The 20,996-nt window shown below is 43.5% G+C and overlaps 1 protein-coding gene and 1 non-coding gene across 2 annotated transcripts; both read left to right on the top strand.

Annotated features, from left to right (window-relative positions):
- The first annotated feature begins 4,974 nt into the window (after nucleotides 1–4,974).
- TRNAA-CGC (transfer RNA alanine (anticodon CGC)) lies at nucleotides 4,975–5,043 on the top strand. Its single transcript has one exon. It is a non-coding gene; the product is annotated as a tRNA-Ala (tRNA).
- Nucleotides 5,044–7,635: 2,592 nt separating this feature from the next.
- LOC130473377 (androgen-induced gene 1 protein-like) lies at nucleotides 7,636–19,209 on the top strand. The gene is made up of 5 exons (XM_056844897.1): nucleotides 7,636–7,803; nucleotides 10,020–10,163; nucleotides 12,375–12,476; nucleotides 14,598–14,713; nucleotides 19,050–19,209. The coding sequence occupies exons 1-5, from the start codon at nucleotides 7,636–7,638 to the stop codon at nucleotides 19,207–19,209; spliced, it is 690 nt and encodes a 229-aa protein (XP_056700875.1).
- The last annotated feature ends 1,787 nt before the right edge of the window (nucleotides 19,210–20,996 follow it).

The following is a 20,996-nucleotide window of genomic DNA, read 5'->3' as shown; positions in this document are numbered from 1 at the left end:
TTTGTTGTCAGCACCGCCCCTTTTGCTGCAGTTTGTGCTTCGGCCACCGGGTGTCGCTTCCTTTCAGTCTTCCACAGCATCGTGATTGGTTAGCTTTTTGTGACTACTGTCGTGTGTTGCCTGGTGTGTTCAAATTGTCCCTCTTGATTGCTGGCAGGCTGGAGCCAATCGCATCAAACGGCGTCACATGCCCCCCCTTTTCAAATGGCGACCCGGCTTTGGAATGACCCATTCATTTCATTACCTCGGAGGCCAGCAGGCAGAGTACCTGAGCAAAGTGTCCTTTTTGGCGATGACTGGGAGCCAGAAATCGACGGGTGTTCGTGGTGTTTCACGGAGGGAGCGAGAAACACTTGATTTACTGACCATATGGGGCATTTTTCATGGTAGATTTTGCTTCTCTTTTGCCACGGACCAATAAAAAACCCGATTTAAATGTTTTTTTCATGGCGGCAATTTATCCCCGTCAATTATCTGTAGTTTTGGTTTTTCGTGGGAACAAAGCACGCTGTATTTGACAACGGTTTGGTCTGTCCCTTTTGCAGGAGGCCTCCCCTTCCAACAAGCTCATTGTTTATGCCTGCCCCCAACTCTGCCCCAACTCTGTTCTGCTTTTGGAACAGTCAGATTCCAAATTGGGGGGGGGGGGAGGCAAGGCAGAGCTTTCCTCAAAGCTTCCCTCTATTTTCTATAGGTGTGTTTCATAGATTACAGCAAAGCTTTTGACTGTGTGGATCATGAAAAGCTATGGCTGGTTTTAAAGGAAATGGGTGTGCCACTACATCTGATCGTTTTGATGCGCAACCTGTACTCTGGACAAGAGGCCACAGTTAGAACAGAATATGGAGAAACGGAATGGTTTCCAATTGGCAAATGTGTCAGACAAGGATGTATTTTATCTCCCTATCTCTTCAATCTATATGCAGAACATATAATTAGGAAAGCTGGATTAGATTTAGATGAAGGTGGAGTGAAAATTGGAGGGAGGAACATTAATAATTTGAGATATGCTGATGACACTACATTATTGGCAGAAAATAATAAAGATTTGAAACGACTACTGCTGAAAGTTAAAAGAGAAAGTGCCAAAGCGGGACTACAGCTGAACATCAAGAAAACAAAAGTAATGACTACAGGAGAATTACATGTTGGATTGGATCTTTTCAGTCCTTAGCACTGGTGCCAGCTAGGTCTACTAGATCAAGGAGCTTATGGAAGGACCAATGAAATAGGCTCCTCTGCCACTTGAAGAACCTCTTGCAATGCCATGGCACGCAAGGAATGGCCTAGCAGGATTCGACCTATTGATGCTTTCCCCATTCCTGCTCTGCGCATGCCTAACAAACTGGTGCAGTTTTCTGAAAACTTAGAAAAGATGGATGATCCCTATTAAGCGTTAAAGAAAGAAAGTTGGAACCTAAGTGTATATTCCTGCCTCCACAGACTTTAGCAATTTTGTGTAAACTAAGCTTGTGCATGTTTATCTAAGTAGTGACAGCAAAATGATCTCTTTCAACAGTTACAGACACCTTTTTGTAGAACAAAACAGCTACAATTTTGCAACAAACTATCTGATGTATATAGTGATACAAAGTTTCCCTCATTCCTGTTGCCTTTTCACCTGCCACGTGTTAAACTGAAACCTCCCTGGTAGTCTGACTTAACCACTTCCCCGTAGGAGTGAAATAAAACAGTTTGTGTTGTGAATTTGTATCAGCCTCACGCATTCTGTACTCAAACTTATACCAATGAAGTATTTTCAGTTCCTCCGCATCTTAGGCTGGTCATAATATATCTAAATACCTTTTAACCTCGGGGGAAAGCATCATATCAGCAAACACTGTTCTCCTCTCCTACATTTTATTCTAACAGCTCTGTGAAGCACTTTATGCTGAGAGAGTGACCCAGTCATGGCAGAGTGGGAGTGTGAACCTGAATCTCCCAGATCCTAGTTCAGCACTCTTAACAACTTCACTACACTTTTTTTATGCAATTAAAAGATCTAAGTAAATGGCATTCTCCCTAGTCTGCCAGTGCAATCCTAAGAAGAGTTACACCCTCCTGAACTCATTTACTTAAACAGATGTAGAAGAGTGTAACTCTGCTTAGGACTGCACTGTGTATCTCTAAAAAACTCTCAGAAACATGTATCAGTAAACTTGTAACTTTGTATCTCGAAGTCCTATAAGAATGTAACATTAGTTGGTTTCCACTAAAGGAGTGTTTCAAGGTGGAAATATACTGCCTGTCAAATCCCCTGATGCAACACTGGGCACTTCTCAGCAGTGAGTACTTATTAGTTCCACTGACATTATAACTACACCAGCATAAAACAGTTGCTATCATCTTAAATTATTTTATCAACAGATGTGCACTCTGAGTCACTTAAAACATTAGCAAAAAGTCATTAACCTTGAACGTTATGTTACACTTCTCCTGCAAGTAATTCTGAATTCAGGGAACAATTATAATTAGAGTCTGGGGAAAAATCAGAAACCTATACTTTTCTGGAGTTTAGGGCAAGGACAGCATTAGCATTAATGAAAATTTATTAGATTACTCATCAGTACAGAAGAACACCAAGAACTTCACAAAAGGTGATACCAATCACTTAGGGGGATCTATTCTGCATTGCCACTTAGCACCCTCTACTGTGTGGTTTTTCTGTTTCAAAAGCAATAAATCAATTATCTTATCCATGTGTGACGACACTTTGGAACAAGAAACAAACAAGTCGACTGAGATACACAGGAAAGTGGATGCTATACTCTGTGATATTATTAATGCTTGATGTCACTGTTAAAAGCATATGAGATCCTAGTACACTGATTCATACAATACCAGCATTTGTACTTTGCTACAACCCTCTTGTATTTCTTTTTCGATCTCAGTCTGGAAAACATCAACTATGTGCAGTTAAGACAAGGAGAACGAGAGGCTGGATAACAAGACTCTAGAGGAAAGAAAGATCAAAAGGTTTCATTTTCCCAGATCTAGTGAACAAAATTCAAAGCCCACGTTACCATGTAATACATGAATCATTTGAAGTAGGCAAATGTCAGTCAAACAACCCATCCTATGATGTTTATTGTACAGCTATTCATAAGAAGCAACAACTGACTCATGTTACTGTGCAAAGCGCTCATCTCTGTGGCTTCAGAATGAGATACAAGATCCTTCAGTGTAGCATGTAAGCAAGTCCTCAGATATCTCTGTTGATCTGAAGTCATTACCATGCCTGCCTATTTTTTTCTACTTAAGAGTAACAAAGAACTTTTAACGGATCAAGCTCTCCTTGTTTTTCTATCCACGTAGTTAACAGACCTAAATCACATAGTGCAGAGGGTTCATGAAAGCTGCAAGCCACTGTTTTGCAGTTTAACTAATTTTCAGTTATAATCAAGTTGAAAGACACAGATTACATGCATCCGTAATCATTTACACTAGTGATTTTTTTAAAATTAAGCGTAATTTAAAAATAATTTTTTGCAGTGGACTGGATATGGTGTTTTAGCTATTCCATACACACACATTTCAGGCTAGAAATTTAGCTACCTTGGAATTTAACAAGAATAGTCCTGCTATAGTATTATTTTTACTTTAATACATATATATACTTTAATTACTAGTGATTTTTTAAAAATTAAGGGTAATTTAAAAATAATTTTTTGCAGTGGACTGGATATGGTGTTTTAGCTATTCCATACAAACACATTTCAGGCTAGAAATTTAGCTACCTTGGAATTTAACAAGAATAGTCCTGCTATAGTATTATTTTTACTTATATATATATATATATACACACACACACACAATAGTTTAGTGCGTGTGTGTAAAGTGCCATCAAGTCGCAGCCGACTTATGGCAACCTTTTATGGAGTTTTCAATGCAAAGGATGAACAGAGGTGGTTTGCCATTGCATTCCTTTGCATAGCAACCCTGGACTTCCTTGGTGGTCTCCCATCCAAATACTAACCAGGGCTGACCCTTCTTAGCTTCTGAGATCTGACAAGATCAGGCTAGCCTAGGCCATCCAGGTCAGGGCCAATAATTCAATAAAAACATATAAACTCATATAGAAACATATTACCCCCCCCCCAAAAAAAATCAGGCCAATAATAGTTATTGGGGGTATACCAAACCTAACAAAATAAAAGACCAGCCACTGGAAGACAAGAGACAGACAAATCTCCCTGAGGGAGTTGCGAAGTTTTGGCACCAGAACCAAGATGGCCCTTTCTCGGGTTGCCACCTAATAGCCTGAGATGGCAGGGGCACCCGTAGCAAGGCCCCCAGATGAATGGAGCGGATGGGTACTACTCTTAAAAGATGTTGGGCAAACTGTGTTAACTGTAATGATCCCAAAACCTGATGGAATGGATCGGAAGTGGTGGCAGGAAAGATATTTTTAGATATTCCTCACACAATGCAAAATCACTGCCACAAGGTGCATGGATTACTTAGAATAATTTAAAAGAGGATTAGATGGATTTGCAGAGGGAAGATATATTAATATTAACCATGATAGCTAAATGGAGTTTGATATGAGCCGTGTAATGAAACCGGATAGAATTCAAGGTTGAGAAATTACCTTTAAAGCCATATCCAGGTCAAACTTGATCAGAAAAGGCTACCAATCTTTTAAAATAGGGAAGATGAAGAGATAGCTTTCAAGAGGATTCAACTACAGGAAGACCCCAGGGTCTTCTGCAGGGGTTACACCTCACCAATAAACCAGTCTTGTAAACCTTAAAGATTAATAACTTTATTGTGACACACGTTCTTATAGGGTACAGTACATTCCATCAATGCCTGTGATGGGTTCTAATCCACTGGGCTTCAACCCATAGGTGGGTCATGGAGCCCCCTCTGCTGGGTCACAAGCCGCTGTACAGCAACATTTCTGTAGTGCTTTGTGGAAGTACCTGGTGCTTGTGTGCCTGAGAGACTGATAGCAACTCTGGTTGGGGAAGGGCTGTGGCTCAGTGGTAGAGCCTCTGCTTCGCATGCAGAAGGTCCCAGTTTCAATCCCTGGCATCTCCAGTCAAAGGGACTAGGCAAGCATGTGATGTGAAAGACCTCAGCCTGAGAGCCGCTGCCAGTCTTAGACAATACTGATTTTGATGGACCAAGGGTCTGATTCAGTATAAGGCAGCTTCATGTGTTCTGGTTGCTTTACTTACTCCATTTACAGTGCATTCCTAAAGAGAGTTACTCCAGACTAAGCCCATTGAAATAAATGGGCTTTGACTGGAGTAACTCTCCTTAGGAATGCACTATTATACACTTTACTCCCCAATGGGGCCCCAAAGAGGCTAACATCATTCTCCTTTCCTCCATTTTATCCTCACAATAACCCTGTGAGTTATATTAGGCTATGAGTGTGTGACTGGCCCAAGGTCGCCCGTTAAGTTTCCACAGCATAGTGGAGATTCAAACCTACAACACTTGCCTGCATCTGAATATAGCAAAAGACCTTTCTTCTTTGTTACTCCTACTGGATCGTTCTACAGCTGTTGATACTGTAGATTATACCATCCTGTGGAGGCATTTGGGAGCAGAAGCAGGTATCAGGGGATGTGCTATGGACTGGTTTAAAGTGTTTCTCACAGATCAAAGGATTGCCATAGGAGATCAGTTATCTTCCGTGTGGGAGTTGTCTTGTGCATTTCCACAGTACACAGTCTCATCCCTCACATCATTCAACCTCTGTATAAAGCCTTTAGCAGAAATCATTTGTAGCTTTGGAAATGTATGTAGTCAATATGCTGATAGCACCCAGCTCTATATCCCTCTATCCAAATCTCCTAGTGATGCAATAGAGGCTTTGAGCCACTCACTGCCTGACTGCTGTGGTCAAATGGCTGAAAGCGAACAATCCAAACCCAGACAGAAATGAAGCTGATTGGGAAGGTGGAGATCTTGAAGGACAACGTGCTTCCCGCTTCAGTTGGCCCTTGCTGACTCGCTTAAGAGCCTTGGGCTTATACTGGATCCAGCATTGCTGCTGGAGAAGCAAGTTAATGCTGCAGCAAAGAATGCTTTCTTCTAACTCAGTCTAGCTGGCAAGATGACCAATCTGGCCACCTGGATCCACATTACAATAACTGTTGGAAGTGAAGGACTTTGCGCTGTCTCTTAACCTCAGACTCCAGAGGGGGACAAGACTAGTGAGTCAGAGAGATAGAGGGGACCAGACATTGGGGCATCCTTTCTCTACTGCTCTGACCTATCCCTTTGATGTGTAGATTGCTACTCTTAGGGAAACGTCCTTCCTTCCTGTTTTCTTCCCCACCTCCTCACACACACTGGCACTCTTCTCCATCTTGCCACCAAGAGGGAAGGACGCATGTCCTGGATCTCCCTCCATCCTAGTTAGTTAGAATAGATAGGCAACTATACTTTATCCTATCCAGAAATGGATTTCCTACAATAAATGAATTATATTAGTTAAATAGGCAAAAGGCTCAAAGGAATTTTGTTCCTGGCACACACAGAGGTTTCGATGGGCTTCTCTGCGCACAACAGCCTTTGTGCACTCTGCTAATTTAACAGGGATTTGGGCATAACAAAATCCTCACAATTCAACAGTAACATCAAGATTAGAATACTGAAATGCATTCTACATAGGGGCCAACATGAGTCAGTTGTGACTCAACGGCACACTCGATGGCCAGCATGGTGTAGTGGGTAAGAGCGGAGGACTCTAATCTGGAGAACCAGCTTCCTTTCCCAACTTCTACACATGAAGCTTGTTAGTTGACCTTGGGCCACTCACAGTTCTCCCAGAACTCTCTCATCCCCACCTATCTCACAAGGTGCCTGTTGGCTCTATCGGCAATCGGTGTTCTTAGTTGTAGAACATCCCAAAGTTTACACCACATTCATTCTCGTTAGGGTTTAAGGTAAGCAGACCCCAGACTCTTATCTCTGCCACAGACTGGCCCGCGGACACCAGGGTGGTAGGGTTGCCAAGTCCCTCTTCACCACCGGCGGGAGGTTTTTGGGGCGGAGCCTGAGGAAGGCGGGGTTTGGGGAGGGACTTCAATGCCGTAGAGTCCAATTGCCAAAGCGGCCATTTTCTCCAGGTGAACTGATCTCTATCGGCTGAAGATTATTGTAACAGCAGGAGATCTCCAGCTAGTACCTGGAGGGTGGCAACCAACATCGCTGAAGCCCCCCCCCCCCGAACCTTGCACCATTCCCAACTGACGGGGGGGGGGGGTGAGACGGAACTAGCGCCTTCTCTGACGAAAAACAACCGAACCGAAAACTAGGGGAGAGCGATTGTTGACTTCTGTGCTAATAGCTGTTGGGTTTTGTTTTTTAAAAACAAGCTTACTCCTATCTTTATTTTCACACATTTCCCCCCCCCCCACAAATCCCGCCGCCACCTGCCACCCGCCACCCCCCGTAAGGTTGACATGGTACGGTCCCTCCTGGCCCTCTGTGAGGTGCGGAGGCGTCGCGCGGCCCCCGCCGTCGAGTCGCGCGAACGCGGCCAAGATGGCCGCGGCAGGGTGAGCGGCCAGGAGACCCAACAGCGCCTGCGCAGAGCTGCCGGCTCGCGCTCGCCGCCCTGGCCGCTTCCCCCCCACCCCCCCTCCGCCGGCACCGCTCCTGCGCCAACCCAAAATGGTTTTGGGGCTCCAAGGCCAGAGGACCGCGTCGGTCCTGCACTTCCTCTGCTGCCTATGGGCCATCTTCGCCCTCTCCCATAATATAGGGCTGCCCCAATCCGCCCGCAGGGAAAGAGAACACACCTACGGGGGCCACTGGAAACATCTGACCTTCCTTAACCAGGTGGTGACCGTTAAGCGCAACGGCCGGTCAGGGGCAGGAAAGGGGGGGGAAAGAGAGAGAGAGCGCCTGCGCAGAAGGGACGGGAGGAGGGAACCTTCTGTAGGGGAGCCAATCAGAGGGCGGAGAGGGCGGGGCCAAGGCAGGTGCATCGCCTGAGGTAAATAGAGTCGGGATAGTTCTTCACTTCTCTATTTGGGCACCTGCTGGTTGTCTTTCTTTTCCTGCAGAGGTGGTCGTTTGCTCTCTTTTTCAAATGTACTTCTTTATTATATATATATATATATATATATATATATATATATATATATATATATATATATATATATATATATATATATCTTTTCTTATTCTACTGCCACGAGCAAACAAGGCTACCCACCTCAAGATGCCAGCGAGCATGGAGAAAAATGCTCCTTTAACCGAGCCTTGAGGGTGGGTGGCTGTGTTAGCCTGTCAATAGCTGTAGAGAAGAGCAAGAGCCCAGTAGCACCTTAAAGACTAACAAAATTTCTGGCAGGGGGTGAGCTTTCGTGACCCTTGGCTCACTTCTGCAGATACAGCTAGAAGGTGGACTCTTGCTCTTTTCTGGAGCCTTAAGAGGATTGGGGGCTGTTATGCATGGGAGGTTTTGCCTTGGGATTGTCGCGCTCTAGATGCACATTTTCCCCATCCAAATTCTCAAAACTCAAACATGAGTTTCCATGTAGATTTCTGATAATCCGGGTGGGAAAAAAGTGCATCTGGAGAGCAGCAAATCCTCCCATGCATAAGTGGCCTGTGTTTCCCTCTGTGCCCTGACAAGCTTTACCTGCCCATTTTCACGCATCAAACCTCTCTGTTGAAGGGGCAAGATATTTCCCCCCTCCATGTTGTTGGTGAATATAGTCACCCAGCAAGTGTCTGTGGCAGAGGGTTGCCATTCTCCAAGTGGTATCTGGAGATTTCCTGGGATTACAACTAATCTCCAGGCAACAGAAATCAGTTCACCTGGAGAAAATGGTTTCTTTGGAAGGTGGGCTCTATGGTATTATACCCCATTGAAGTTCCTGCCCTCCTCAGGCTCCACCCTCAAAATCTCCAGGTATTTCCCAACCTGGAGCTGGCAACCATAGCTGGGATTCAAACCTGGCTCTCCCACATTTATGCCTATTCTAACCACATCAAGCTGGGCTCTCCTCTTAAGATGAGCTTATAGTAAAAATTATAATGGCTTGTGTTTAATGGCTTTTTAAAAATTGTGGTTTTTTAATTGTAAGTTGCATGGGCCAGGACTCTAAAGAGAGAGCATAGAAATAGTTTGTTTTTTTAAAAAACCTGAATAAAAACCAAAGCTAGTGGTATAGTTAAATGAGTACACAGCTTGCTTGGGGGGTAAAGTGTAGATGACTGGGGAAGGCAATGGCAAACTGTCCCATAAACAAAGTCTGCCTAGTAAACGTCATGATGTGACTTCACCCCATGGGTCAGTAATGATTTGGTGCTTGCACAAGGGACAACCTTTGCCTTTTTAATGGTGTAGTACAGCAAATAAGAGACAGGAAAATGTAGGATTACATAGCCCCCTCCCCCAGATTTCTTTGGCAGTGCATGGCGGGATACCATGGACAAGATCCAGCATTACCCCAAGACTGTTTTCATTTGCACATCTGTACTGTGGAACAGACAGTAATATATTGCTTCCATGCAAAGTCAAAAGCCTGTAGCCAGAACAGAGTGGCAGCAACTAAAATGAACACGGAGTGTAGTGTCTGATCCTTTATAGTTACTCTGTGTAATATTAGAAACTGCACTATAGCATGAAAATAAATCATGATGCCAGAAATTAATAGTTTTAATTCTAATAATACTTTGCATCAGTATAGCACTTTAGGGTGGTGAAAGAACTTCACATGCATTATTTCAACAAGCTGTACAGTACTGTTGTTTGTAAAAAAAAAAATTGTAGTATTATTTCCACATTGCAGATAGGGCTGGGAGGGCTGGAAGCCTCATGGTGAGTGTATGGTTGAGTTGGTATTCCTGGTTCACAGCTCCATAGCTATTACAACAAACTAGCCGCCAACAATTTTCACTTACATTTTAATTAACATTTATATTAAGTCGCAATGTTTTCAGTAGTATTCCGTTTCAAATCCTTGTCTTTGTAAAGACATAAACAGGTAATGATGATGCAGTTGTACTTAAAGTCTATTATTATATGCCTTTTAATTCTGTAGGTTTTGCAAACAATACTGTTTGTATTGTGCGTTATCATTGATGTTGTAGCTCTTTGCTCCTCTTCCCATGAGAAGATGATATCATCTCTATTGGTGCCTGTCAGAGATTACATCTTCTCAACATTTGTGTTCCCCGTTGGCTTAGTAAGTAGTTACTATATTCGTCTTCCTAATAATTATTTAGTGTAAAGAGTGTAATATGTCCAAATGAAACAATGGTTTATAAGAAATTTTAGAGGAAGAGATGCAAAGTACTTATTTTTAAAATTATTTATTTTGCTTTTTCCTAGGGGCTTGGGCAAATTACTACAGTTTGGCATATCAAAAAGAAAAGGATTCCAGTCCCAAAGAGCTAGTGTAAACTGAATAATTTTATGTATAAAGCTTTCTACAGAGCCCTGTGGTGCAGAGTGGTAAACTGCAGTACTGCAACCAAAGCTCTGCTCATGACCTGAGTTCGATCCTGACAGAAGTCGGGTACAGGTAGCCAGCTCAAGGTTGACTCAGCCTTCCATCCTTCTGAGGTCGGTAAAATGAGTACCCAGCTTTCTGGGAGTAAAGCGTAGATCACTGGGGAAGGCAATGGCAAACCACCCCATAAACATAGTCTGCGTAGTAAATGGCATGATGTGACATCACCCCATGGGTCAGTAATGACCTGGTGCTTGCACAGGGGACTGCCTTTACTTTTAATATCAGTGTGGTTAGTCAAGGTGTCAGTCTAGGATCTGGGAAGTTCAAAAGTTCAAATCCCCACTCTGCCATGGAAACTTGCTGGGTGACCTTGGGCCAGTCACACACTCTCAAGTAGAGGATGTTCACATTACTACTACCTGATCCTTTTAGCTGGGATGCCAGGGATTGAACTACAATTGTCTACATTCAAAAGCAGATGCTCTACCCAGCATCTCATACAAATAGGAGGCTCAACAAGCAAATTAATATTAGAAAAATGAAGCCTATAAGGAGACTAGAAAGAAACCAAAGCACAGATAAGGCAGCCCAAGATTATAAAGAGACTTCTAGGTAAAGGAGCAAAATTTTTGAGGTAACAGAAACAATTGAAAAGAATAATAAAAGGGGGTGACACACTCAAAATTATAGGCAAGATAAATTTTGCAGAATTAGGAACCAAGACAAATTTAAGATAAGCCAAGTGAGGCTTTGCCTCTACAGGAAGAATTCATACAAAAGAATGCCCAGAATCCTTCTAATATTACTTTTTACTGTCATGTTCCTTAAGATCCACATTTGTAAGATCCAAATGACACGTGACTGGATCTCACAATGTATTTACTTTCACTTAAAAGCAGTATCGGTGCGCATATTAACGGGATAAGGTTACCCACATGGCTGGAGAAAAATGTCATGACCCTTTAAAATACATTTAGCGAGTGGAAGTAGGCAGCTGAAGCTATTCATGGCATGAAGGTATATAACATCACCCAATAAACAACAACCTTTAAGCCTCTATTAAAAGGATAGGCCATATTTTCTGTAGCTTCACAGAGGGGTGGTGGATTGGAACAATCAGCTGGGCACACACACTTTAATCTGGATAAGAACCTTGTGTGTGTGTGTGTTAAATACCGTCAAGTTGCTTAAGACTTAGGGTGACTCTATGAATTAATAACCTCCAAAACATGCAGTTGTCTTGCTTGTGGGCTTCCTAGAGGCACCTAGTTGGCCACTGTGTGAACAGACTGCTGGACTTGATGGGCCTTGGTCTGATCCAGCATGGCTTTTCTTACATTCGTATCCTGTCGTCAATGGCCTTGATCAAGTCTGGCAAAATGAGGGCTGTGGCTTCCTTGATTGAGGCAATCCATCTCATGTTGGGTCTTCCTCTTTTCCTGCTGCCTTCTACTTTTCCTAGCATTATTGTCTTTTCTGGTGACTCTTGTCTTCTCATGTGTCCAAAGTACAATAGCCTCCGTTATTTAAGCTTCTGGGGAGAGTTCAAGCTTGATTTGATCGACAAGAACATAGTGACTGATTTTTAATTGCTAATGGCTGAGTTTGTATGCTATTTTATCATATATATTGAGCTCAGCTGATTTTAGATGCTGCTTTTTTACAGGAAATTAATAGTGCCATTTAAGTATACATTAGTCTTTAGTCATTTGTATCCATTTTAATAATTGTAAGCTGCCTTGAGCATCTTCAATGAATACAATGGCTAATAAATATTTTAAATCTATGAAACAAACAAGTATTCTGACTGGGCTTTTTTATAAGAATGAAGGAGAAATACTTAGGAAAAATATTTTGGTCATTTAAGAAATTCTAGATGCCCATAACTGCTTTTTAGGTGTGCCTTTTCTTATTTTTAATGTTTGTATGTTTTTACCTTAGTTTGTAGCTGTTGTTTTCTGGGGTCTCTATGCATATGATCGGGAACTTGTGTACCCTAGGGAACTAGATGAAGTTAATTCAGTATGGCTTAATCACTCTATGGTGAGTATATGTAATCTCATTCATAAAGTCTTGCTTTTGATAACTATACATTAAATCGATTTTGTGGAAGTTTGGTTTATAGAATCATAGCATTGGATAGAATCATAGGCTCAGAGAATCATAGATACTTTATCTTCCAATAATCTACGGCAGGGCCCTTGTTTCCCTTTCTCTAGCTCATTTTGGGCAAAGCTTAAACTGTGGGTCGTGACCCCATATGGGGTCGCGTAACTGAATGTGGGGGTCGCAAAAATGTGGCAACAGTAAAAGGTTTCTTCATGATTTATTATCAGTAAATTTTGGGTTTGTATACCTATATACCCAGGGTCGTGTAAAAAATTCTCAGGCGAAAAGGGGTTCTGAGTGGAAAAAGTTTAAGAAGCCCTGATTTAAGGGATATTCTAGGAATCCTGGGAAGTTATATAAGGGTCAGAAGTACACACAGTAGAAGAAAGAAAATAGGTTGTTCAGGCATATTTATATAGTAGCAAAATAATTCTGATGGGCCAATTATGTGGGGAGAAAAGATCCAAGGAGGATTCCTTGGGGAATAATGAGCATTCTGTGTCCAGAGATGTATTGATCTCCACCCACTCTGGGATGCCTTTTTGGGGATGCTGGTCCAACCAGTGCTAGGGATGGTAGGCACCTGAATCTCACTACATTGTCTTGGAGTATAGCGCTTTGCTTTGCTTTTCATTAGACTTAAAGATCTCAACCTTAAATATCTCATTTTAGACTGAGTGGCCTAAGGAAACCCAGTAGGTTTATGGCAAGCAGGGATTTGAATCCAGGTCCCCCTGATCACACGCCTCTATACCACATTGGTTCTACACCTCATTGGTTTAGCTGGGGGGTGAGGGTGTCAGTGTAGGGGTTTGTTTTGTTTGTTTTTTGCTTTCAGGAGGAATAGCTATGAACTATTACCAAATGGCCAGTTTTACCAAGAAGCCAACCAGTCAGATGGAACTGATCTTTGTCTCAAGCAGATGACCATATTGTAATGCTCACTGTACCAGGAAACAAGGATGAAACGTACCAACTGCTGCTCCATACATTGTCAGGATGCTACATGAATACTATAATGGTTTGTACTGGTGCTCCAGGATAGAACTACTGTTCTAGCAGTGTAATCCTAAACTGAGTTACACCTTTCTGTTGAGGTCAGTGGGCTTAGAAGGGCGTAACTCTGTTTATTGTACTGTAATAGTCAAAAAGGGCAAGAGTCCAGTAGTACCTTAAAGACTAACAAAAATATTTTCTGGTAGGGTATGAGCTTTTGTGAGCCACAGCTCACTTCTTCAGATACAGCTAGAATGTGAATCCATCGGTCTTTAAGTAGAGGAACAGTGTGTAAATGTGAATAGCAGGCTTGATGGGATTAGGTGTGATATGCAGAAGAGTCTGTGATGTCCAGGGGAGAGATGGGTGTGGAGAAATCAGCATTGGTAATGGGCCATGAATGCAAGGTCTTTATTCAGCCCAGGTAAATGCATTGACTTTAGTTTGAATATCATGTGGATTTCTCCACACCCATCTCTCCCCTGGACATCACAGACTCTTCTGCATATCACACCTAATCCCATCAAGCCTGCTATTCACATTTACATACTGTTCCTCTACTTAAAGACCGATGGATTCACAGTCTAGCTGTATCTGAAGAAGTGAGCTGTGGCTCACGAAAGCTCATACCCTACCAGAAAATATTTTTGTTAGTCTTTAAGGTGCTACTGGACTCTTGCCCTTTTTGACTAGTGCAAACAGACTAACACGGCTACCCACTGTGAATTATATTGTACTGTAAATATTTATGACGATAAAAATGTAGGGGTTTTTTTTTATCTAAAAGTTTTCACAATGTAAAGTTCTGCACATTTCTTCCTATGATGATGATCATGTGTGTATCTTTGTAAATAACTATAACTTCTCAGATACAAAAGTTTAAGCAATAGGAAAGGAAGCAAATTCAAATTAATGAAGATTTTTAGTGAAAATATGGAACAAATGTTGGAAAATGTTATAAAATACAACCACTGAAACCAATATAATGAATAATCAACGTAACTATGTTGTTACATGCCATGTGTTTCCGACTTATGCTTGTGTGTTTTTGATTTTTAGCATACTACAATCCTTCCGCTGCTTTTCATAGAGCTCTTAGTATGCCCACATAAATATGTCCGTAAGACAAAGGGAATTATTGGACTTACTGTGTTCACAATTACATACCTCTGCTGGTAGGTAGGCAGTCTTTTGTTAAATATTCTTGAAATAGGAAAAAATCGTTTATTAATTCTGCTCAAATGTGATTGTTCCACTTAGATCAGCTCAAAGCAATGTATAAAGCGGCTAAATAATGGTTCATGTTACATGCAAGCTGTCACATGGCCAGCGCTACACAACTTGGCCAGACTTTTCCCAGGGAGAGGCTGCCAGGGGTAAGGAAGGAAGGATAAGATGGGATTCGAAAGGTGGGGTGATAAAGGTAGGTTGGATGGTGGGTGGGAAAGAGAGAAGGAGGCAGGAAATGGAGAGAGCATATGGAGGATTTCATCCAAGGGAAAGAAGAAATAGTGGGAGAGGGGAAAATTAGATCCCTCTCCCACCGCAAATCCTTGCGGGTCTCCCATATGTACTAAAGATTGCTGGAGTGTGCCTTAATGGCTCTGACCAAGCAGCCATCAGCTCTGGAAGAGATTCTCCCCCCTCCCCAGCTGAAGTGGGAAGGTAACTATGGGGGGTTTTTCATGGAGGTTTGCGGCAGTTTCACATCTGTTTTACCACACTGCTAATTTTTGATTTTTCATGACCGCTTCGAATTTGGCCAAAAAAATCGCATAATCACCGCATCTTCTCAAACCTGTGTTGGTGCGATCTTTGATTTTGCCACGCAGTTTGTGCCGCAGGGCTCCATGAAAAAATTTCCCTGGTTTGAACTTCACATCAATTTTCCCCGCCCATGCCAGCTAATTTCTCCTCCCCTGTGAATGGCGATTGGCCAGGGGAGTTTGGCCAGGGGAGTTTGGCCGCGCTCGGACAAGAATACCGCCCCTTTTGCTGCCTGCCTGCGTGGAGTCGTGGCACTTCTCTCCCTCCGTCCTGGAGGCAGGCGGGCGGGCAGGCGGCACGCCTTCCCCGCCCCTCGCCCGGGATGGGCCTTGGAGCCGGGCCCACACCTCCAAGCCCAGGGGGACGCCAGACAGACGGCTCCTGGAGGAAGCACTGAGAAGGTAGAGGATTTCCCTGTCTTTGAGAATTTGATGTGGGTTAGCAAACTTATTGCCTTGTCAAAGTGCCCTTTGTGTCTCCAGCTGTGCTATTCCTGTATACTTGTAAATAATACAAATGCTAAAAAGACACCAAGATTCCAATATTCTCTCCTTCCAATGGAATAAACCCAGGTAACTGTTAGCCCCTAAAACGTCTCAGCACCTGGAGAAACAGAATGAATATAATGATATATTTTGTATTCTAGTTATCAGAAATATGTTTAGTAGCAATGGAGTAACAGAAAATATGGGACATCAGCATAACTTTATTACGGTCATTGACCAGTATTACAAATAAAAGAGGGAAGGAAAACAGCAATTCAATCCAATGTCAATGTAATTTGGGACAAAAATACCATGGTTAAATGCTTAGTAAGGTCAAGAGAGCAAGGAACAATATCAGTGGGATATGGAAGGAGATTTGTGTAATAAATTACAGTTATATTTCATGAAAACTTTCTCTAAACTCATCTGGTTTAAGAGTCATCATCAGGCAGGGATTAAACAAAGGTTAAATTCAGCAATTTACTGTTACAGTCGAGCCTTTGAAAGAGGGGATAAAATATGTTAAATGAATAATACAAACTTAAAAATTCAAATAAACCTGAGAATTTCAGGATAACAAATTCTCTATGCAAAAGTACACAACCCTGCTTATTCTTCAAAATATATTCTCCTTTTGAGCTTCCACATTGTGCTTTTTTCATTTAACAGAAGAATAACTTGTGTACTCATCACTATACCGTATATACTCGGGTATAAGCCGATCCGAGTATAAGCCGACCCCCCAAATTTGAGGCCAGAAAAGGGAATTTCTTATTGACCAGCGTATAAGCCGAGGGTCAATAAGAAATTCCCTTTACCGGCAATGCTGTGCTCTAAAATGAAATTGTTTGACTGATCATGTAGTTAACGGTTTTAAGCCCTTCAAGTATAGGTGGATTATTAATAATTTTTCCACTAGAAATATCCTTGAGATGATTAGTAAACCTCACCAAACTTTTCTGATATTTCTGCAGAAGAATGTTTACATTTAAAAAAAGAAGAACTATGTAAAAATCAGTAGCTTGGAAAATTACAACCTAAATCATTAAGCACTTTTATTTAAATAGGATAATTAAGCACACATTTTAACTCCCCCTTACAAAATAAGTGGTAACTTCAAGTGCCAAATGACAGGTGAACTACATCCTGGAATTGAAATTAATCTAATGTTAAGAGTTTTACATTTGTGTTTGTTTGTTTCTTTTAAAAAAATTATTTGCCTCTGTGTCTGATATGATGCCTTTTTTATTAAGTGAAAGGAATCCCAAGGCTATATTGGCAGTGGCAAAATTTATCTCATAGAATCATAGAGCTGGAAGGGACCATCAGGGTCATCTAGTCCATCAGGGTCATCTAGTCCACAACGCAGGAAATTCACAACTACCTCTCCCCCACACCCCCAGTGACCCCTACTCCATGCCCAGAAGATGGCCAAGATGCCCTCCCTGTCATCACCTGCTTTCATCATCTCATCTCAGTCCTGATATACCCCAAACATTAGATTCAAAATTATGCTGCTCATGATCAATGGATCAAGGAGCTTCTAAGGGATAAAAGAAAGAGAGATTGATTAAAATATTTATGTCTGTCTTATTGGTCACAACAGACCGCCAAAGCAGCTTGCTTAACATAGTTAAAATAGACAAGAGATCAAAAGATAATAACCAAGCAATAGTTAAAAATATTTAAACCAGCAAAGTGAAGCTTCACAAAACATAACCAAGAAAAAGAGCAGCATTGTTCATAGTATCAGAACTAGGAGGCAGAGGATCAAATTTATATACCGTATATACTCGTGTATAAGCCGAGTTTTTCAGCCCAAAAAAAGGGCTGAAAAAGCCGAACTCAGCTTATACTCGGGTCAATACGGTAGGAGGGGGGAGGAGGGAGGAGGAGGGAGGGAGGAACTTACCACTCGCAGCCTCGCCCGGGAGCCCTCCAGGCCCCTGCCGGCAGGACGGCTCCCGCCGCCGCCCAGGCGCCTGGGAGCCTTTCTTCTGCCGGCAGGGACCTTCCTGGGCCGGCAGAAGGTCCCTGCCGGCCGCTCTGCCGCCGCCCAGGCGGCAGGGAGCCTTTCTCCTGCTGGCAGGGTCCTGGAGGGGCCGGCAGGAGGTCTCTGCCGGCTGCTCCGCCGCCGCCCAGGCGCCTGGGCGCCTTTCTTCTGCCGGCAGGGACCTTCCTGGGCCGGCAGGAGGCCCCTGCCGGCTGCGCCGCCGCCACCCACGCGCCCAAGCGCCTTCCTACGGCCGGCAGGGGCCTGGAAAGGCCTCCTGCTGGCCCAGGAAGGCCATGCCGCCGATTCGCCGCGTCTCCCGGTAAGTAGGGGGTTCAGGGGCTCTTCCCCCTCCCCCCCTTGGATGGCACTGGGGGTGGGGTGGGGTGGGGCGGGAGGTCCTGGGAGGCCGGCGGGAGGGCGACCTGGGGCAGGGGCCCTGCGCTCTAAAATGGCGGCCGCCATTTTAGAGCGCAGCATTGCCGGTAAAGGGAATTTCTTATTGACCCTCGGCTTATACGCGGGTCAATAAGAAATTCCCTTTTCTGGCCTCAAATTTGGGGGGTCGGCTTATACTCGGGTCGGCTTATACCCGAGTATATACGGTAACCACATTTAAAGGCCCTCCTAAGCAAAGCAGTCTCCTTGTCACAATTTTTTTTAACAAGAATAATGCCAAGTGTGCTTTAAAGTGCTGTCAAGTTGCAGCTGACTTATGGCAACCCCACAGGGTTTTTCAAGGCAAGAAACATTCAGAGGTGATCTGCCACAGTCTGTGTAGCAATCTTGGAGTTCCTGGGTGGTCTCCCATCTCAGCTTAGCTTCTGAGATCTGACGAGATCGGGTTAGCCTGGGCCATCCAGGTCAGGGCTGAGAGTTCCTCACAAGGAGTGAATTACCCCCCCTTCACTTATCAACAAATCTACAGTGGTATTTCCATGTGGTTTCAAGAATAAACATTGATTGTTGGATCCAAAGTACTTTTCAATGAAGTTAATGGAATGGAACTTTCCTGCCTCCTGCTGCAGCCCACTAACTTTCCTGAAATGATGCTCCTGCAGGATAGGGGACCCTCAAGAACAGCATGGAGGGCAAAATGGTGGTCTGCAGTGGGAAAAGAAATCTGAAAAAAAAAACACCCTTTGGCTGACAGAGGTAACTTCTGTCTGTGGAAGATGACCTTTGGATTCAACACAATAGCTATGAATCGTCACAGTTTATGGTTCCTTATGCCCTATAGTGATGCTTATATTTCTTTGTTTTTAGGATAATATGGGTAAACTATGCATCTGGGATTTGGGCATATCCAGTTTTAGGAGTTCTCGATACACCTGGGAAAATAGTATTTTTCTCCATCGCCTACTTGATAGTGCTAATGTTCTATTTCCTTGGGAGGCTGCTAACAAAACAGTTATGGGGTAAGTAAAGCAGTCACTCTTTTATATTTTTAATGCTCTAGTTGGCATAAGAGCTGATTTTTACCAGTATTCAGTGTACTTGCAAGTACAAAAACATTTTCTCATTAAAGACCTTCTTGTCTAGGCCAGGGGTCCCCAATAGGGTTGCCAGGTCCCTCTTCGCCACCGGCGGAAGGTTTTTGGGGCGGAGCCTGAGGATGTCGGGGTTTGGTGAGGGGAGGGACTTCAATGCCATAGAGTCCAATTGCCAAAGCAGCCATTTTTTCCAGGTGAACTGATCTCCATCGGCTGGAGATCAGTTGTAATAGCAGGAGATCTCCAGCTAATACCTGGAGGCTAAACTAAAGGAAAAGAGCAGTAATGGCTCTAAAAAATTGTACACGAGTATTCAATGAAAAAGTGAGTTTAGTGGAGGTTGGCAACCCTAGTCCCCAACATTTTGGACCCTGCAGGCACCTTTGGAATTTTGAGAGAGGGTGGTGAGCGCTACCCTAAAATGGCTGCCGCAGGAGGTGGGGCCAAACACAATACCTCCCTCCTTGTTTGGCAAAAGAAGGGGAATAGAAGAAATGAAGGAAAGCCTGTGGGAAGGAAGGGAGAAAGAAAAGGAGGACCAAAAAAGAAGGAACGCCTGAAGTGGGAATAGAACCAAAAGGCAGGATGCTTACTAGGTGTGATGCTTCAGTGGCTGTGGCTGGTTTGCGGCCACGGAAAACCGTCTTCATTTGAATCATGGCAGCAAGCCCTGCCTTACAATAGCTTGGCGGGCGCCAGGAGAGGTACTGGCAGGCATCATGGAGCCCACAGGCACCATGTTGGCAAACCGTGATCTAGTCAGGCAAGTAGTGGAGAGGCAGCATGGGGCAGTGCATAAGAGCGGTAGTTTGGAGCAGTGGACTCTAATCTGGAGAACCAGGTTTGATTCCCCACCCCTGCACATGAGCGGCGGAGGCTAATCCAGTGAACTGGATTCGTTTCCCCATTCCTACACATAAAGCCAGCTGGGTGACCTTGGGCTAGTCACAGCTCTCTCAGCCCCACCTACCTCACAGGGTGTCTGTTGTGGGGAGGGGAAGGAAAGGTGATTGTAAGCCGGTTTGGTTCTTCCTTAAGTGGTAGAGAAAGTCAGCATATAAAAACCAACTCTTCCTCCTCCTCCTATGTTGCTTATAGTAGTAATGGTTATGGATACAGTCACTCCCTGTCTGTATGCACTTTGGTATGTTGAAGGCATTCTACTCCCTTCCATCAGGTGCACTGCCACTGTACCAGTTACTCAGCAACAGCCTGACTGTTTCCATTGATTGGAAAGTCCTCCTGTACCTCACACACAGGAGCCTGGCAGCATGCTCCTCTCCTCCTGCCTCGTAGGCGATTCCCACAGACAGCATGTGTTTGCTGCGTACTGGAGAACAGGAGAGGATCAGGCCTCTAAATAACTTTACGCAAGGGTGTGAAATGGCCTCGTGGTGTGGTGTGTCGCAGCACAGATATCCCACTGAGGAAGGTAAACGCTTGGTGGAATGTTTTTTGGAGGGGGATCTCTTCAGTATGCACAAAGCTGCTTGCTGGAAAGCACTCAGCATGTGAGAAAAAAAGGATTACCTGTTTTGTACCAAATATGAAAATACTGTAAAGCTCATTGTGTTCTTCTTTTTCTCCCTCAGCAAGACGTAGAAGAGTATCATAGAGTGGTTGCTGGAGAAGATGTATGATAATTAGAAGTGCAAGCTGGCTTTTGGAATAGAGTGCAACTTTAATCAAGATGAAAGCATTCATCATACCTGGTTCTTAA

Source organism: Euleptes europaea, chromosome 2 (genome assembly GCF_029931775.1).
Source record: "Euleptes europaea isolate rEulEur1 chromosome 2, rEulEur1.hap1, whole genome shotgun sequence".
Lineage (NCBI taxonomy): Eukaryota > Metazoa > Chordata > Lepidosauria > Squamata > Sphaerodactylidae > Euleptes > Euleptes europaea.
This window is presented reverse-complemented; position numbering and strand designations above follow the sequence as displayed.

Coding starts and splice junctions, on each gene's coding strand:
- LOC130473377 (XM_056844897.1), top strand. CDS start 7,636: ATGGTTTTGGGGCTCCAAGGCCAGAGGACCGCGTCGGTCCTGCACTTC. Junction 10,164..12,374: donor TTGTGTTCCCCGTTGGCTTA/GTAAGTAGTTAC, acceptor TTTTTACCTTAG/TTTGTAGCTGTTGTTTTCTG. Junction 14,714..19,049: donor ACAATTACATACCTCTGCTG/GTAGGTAGGCAG, acceptor CTTTGTTTTTAG/GATAATATGGGTAAACTATG.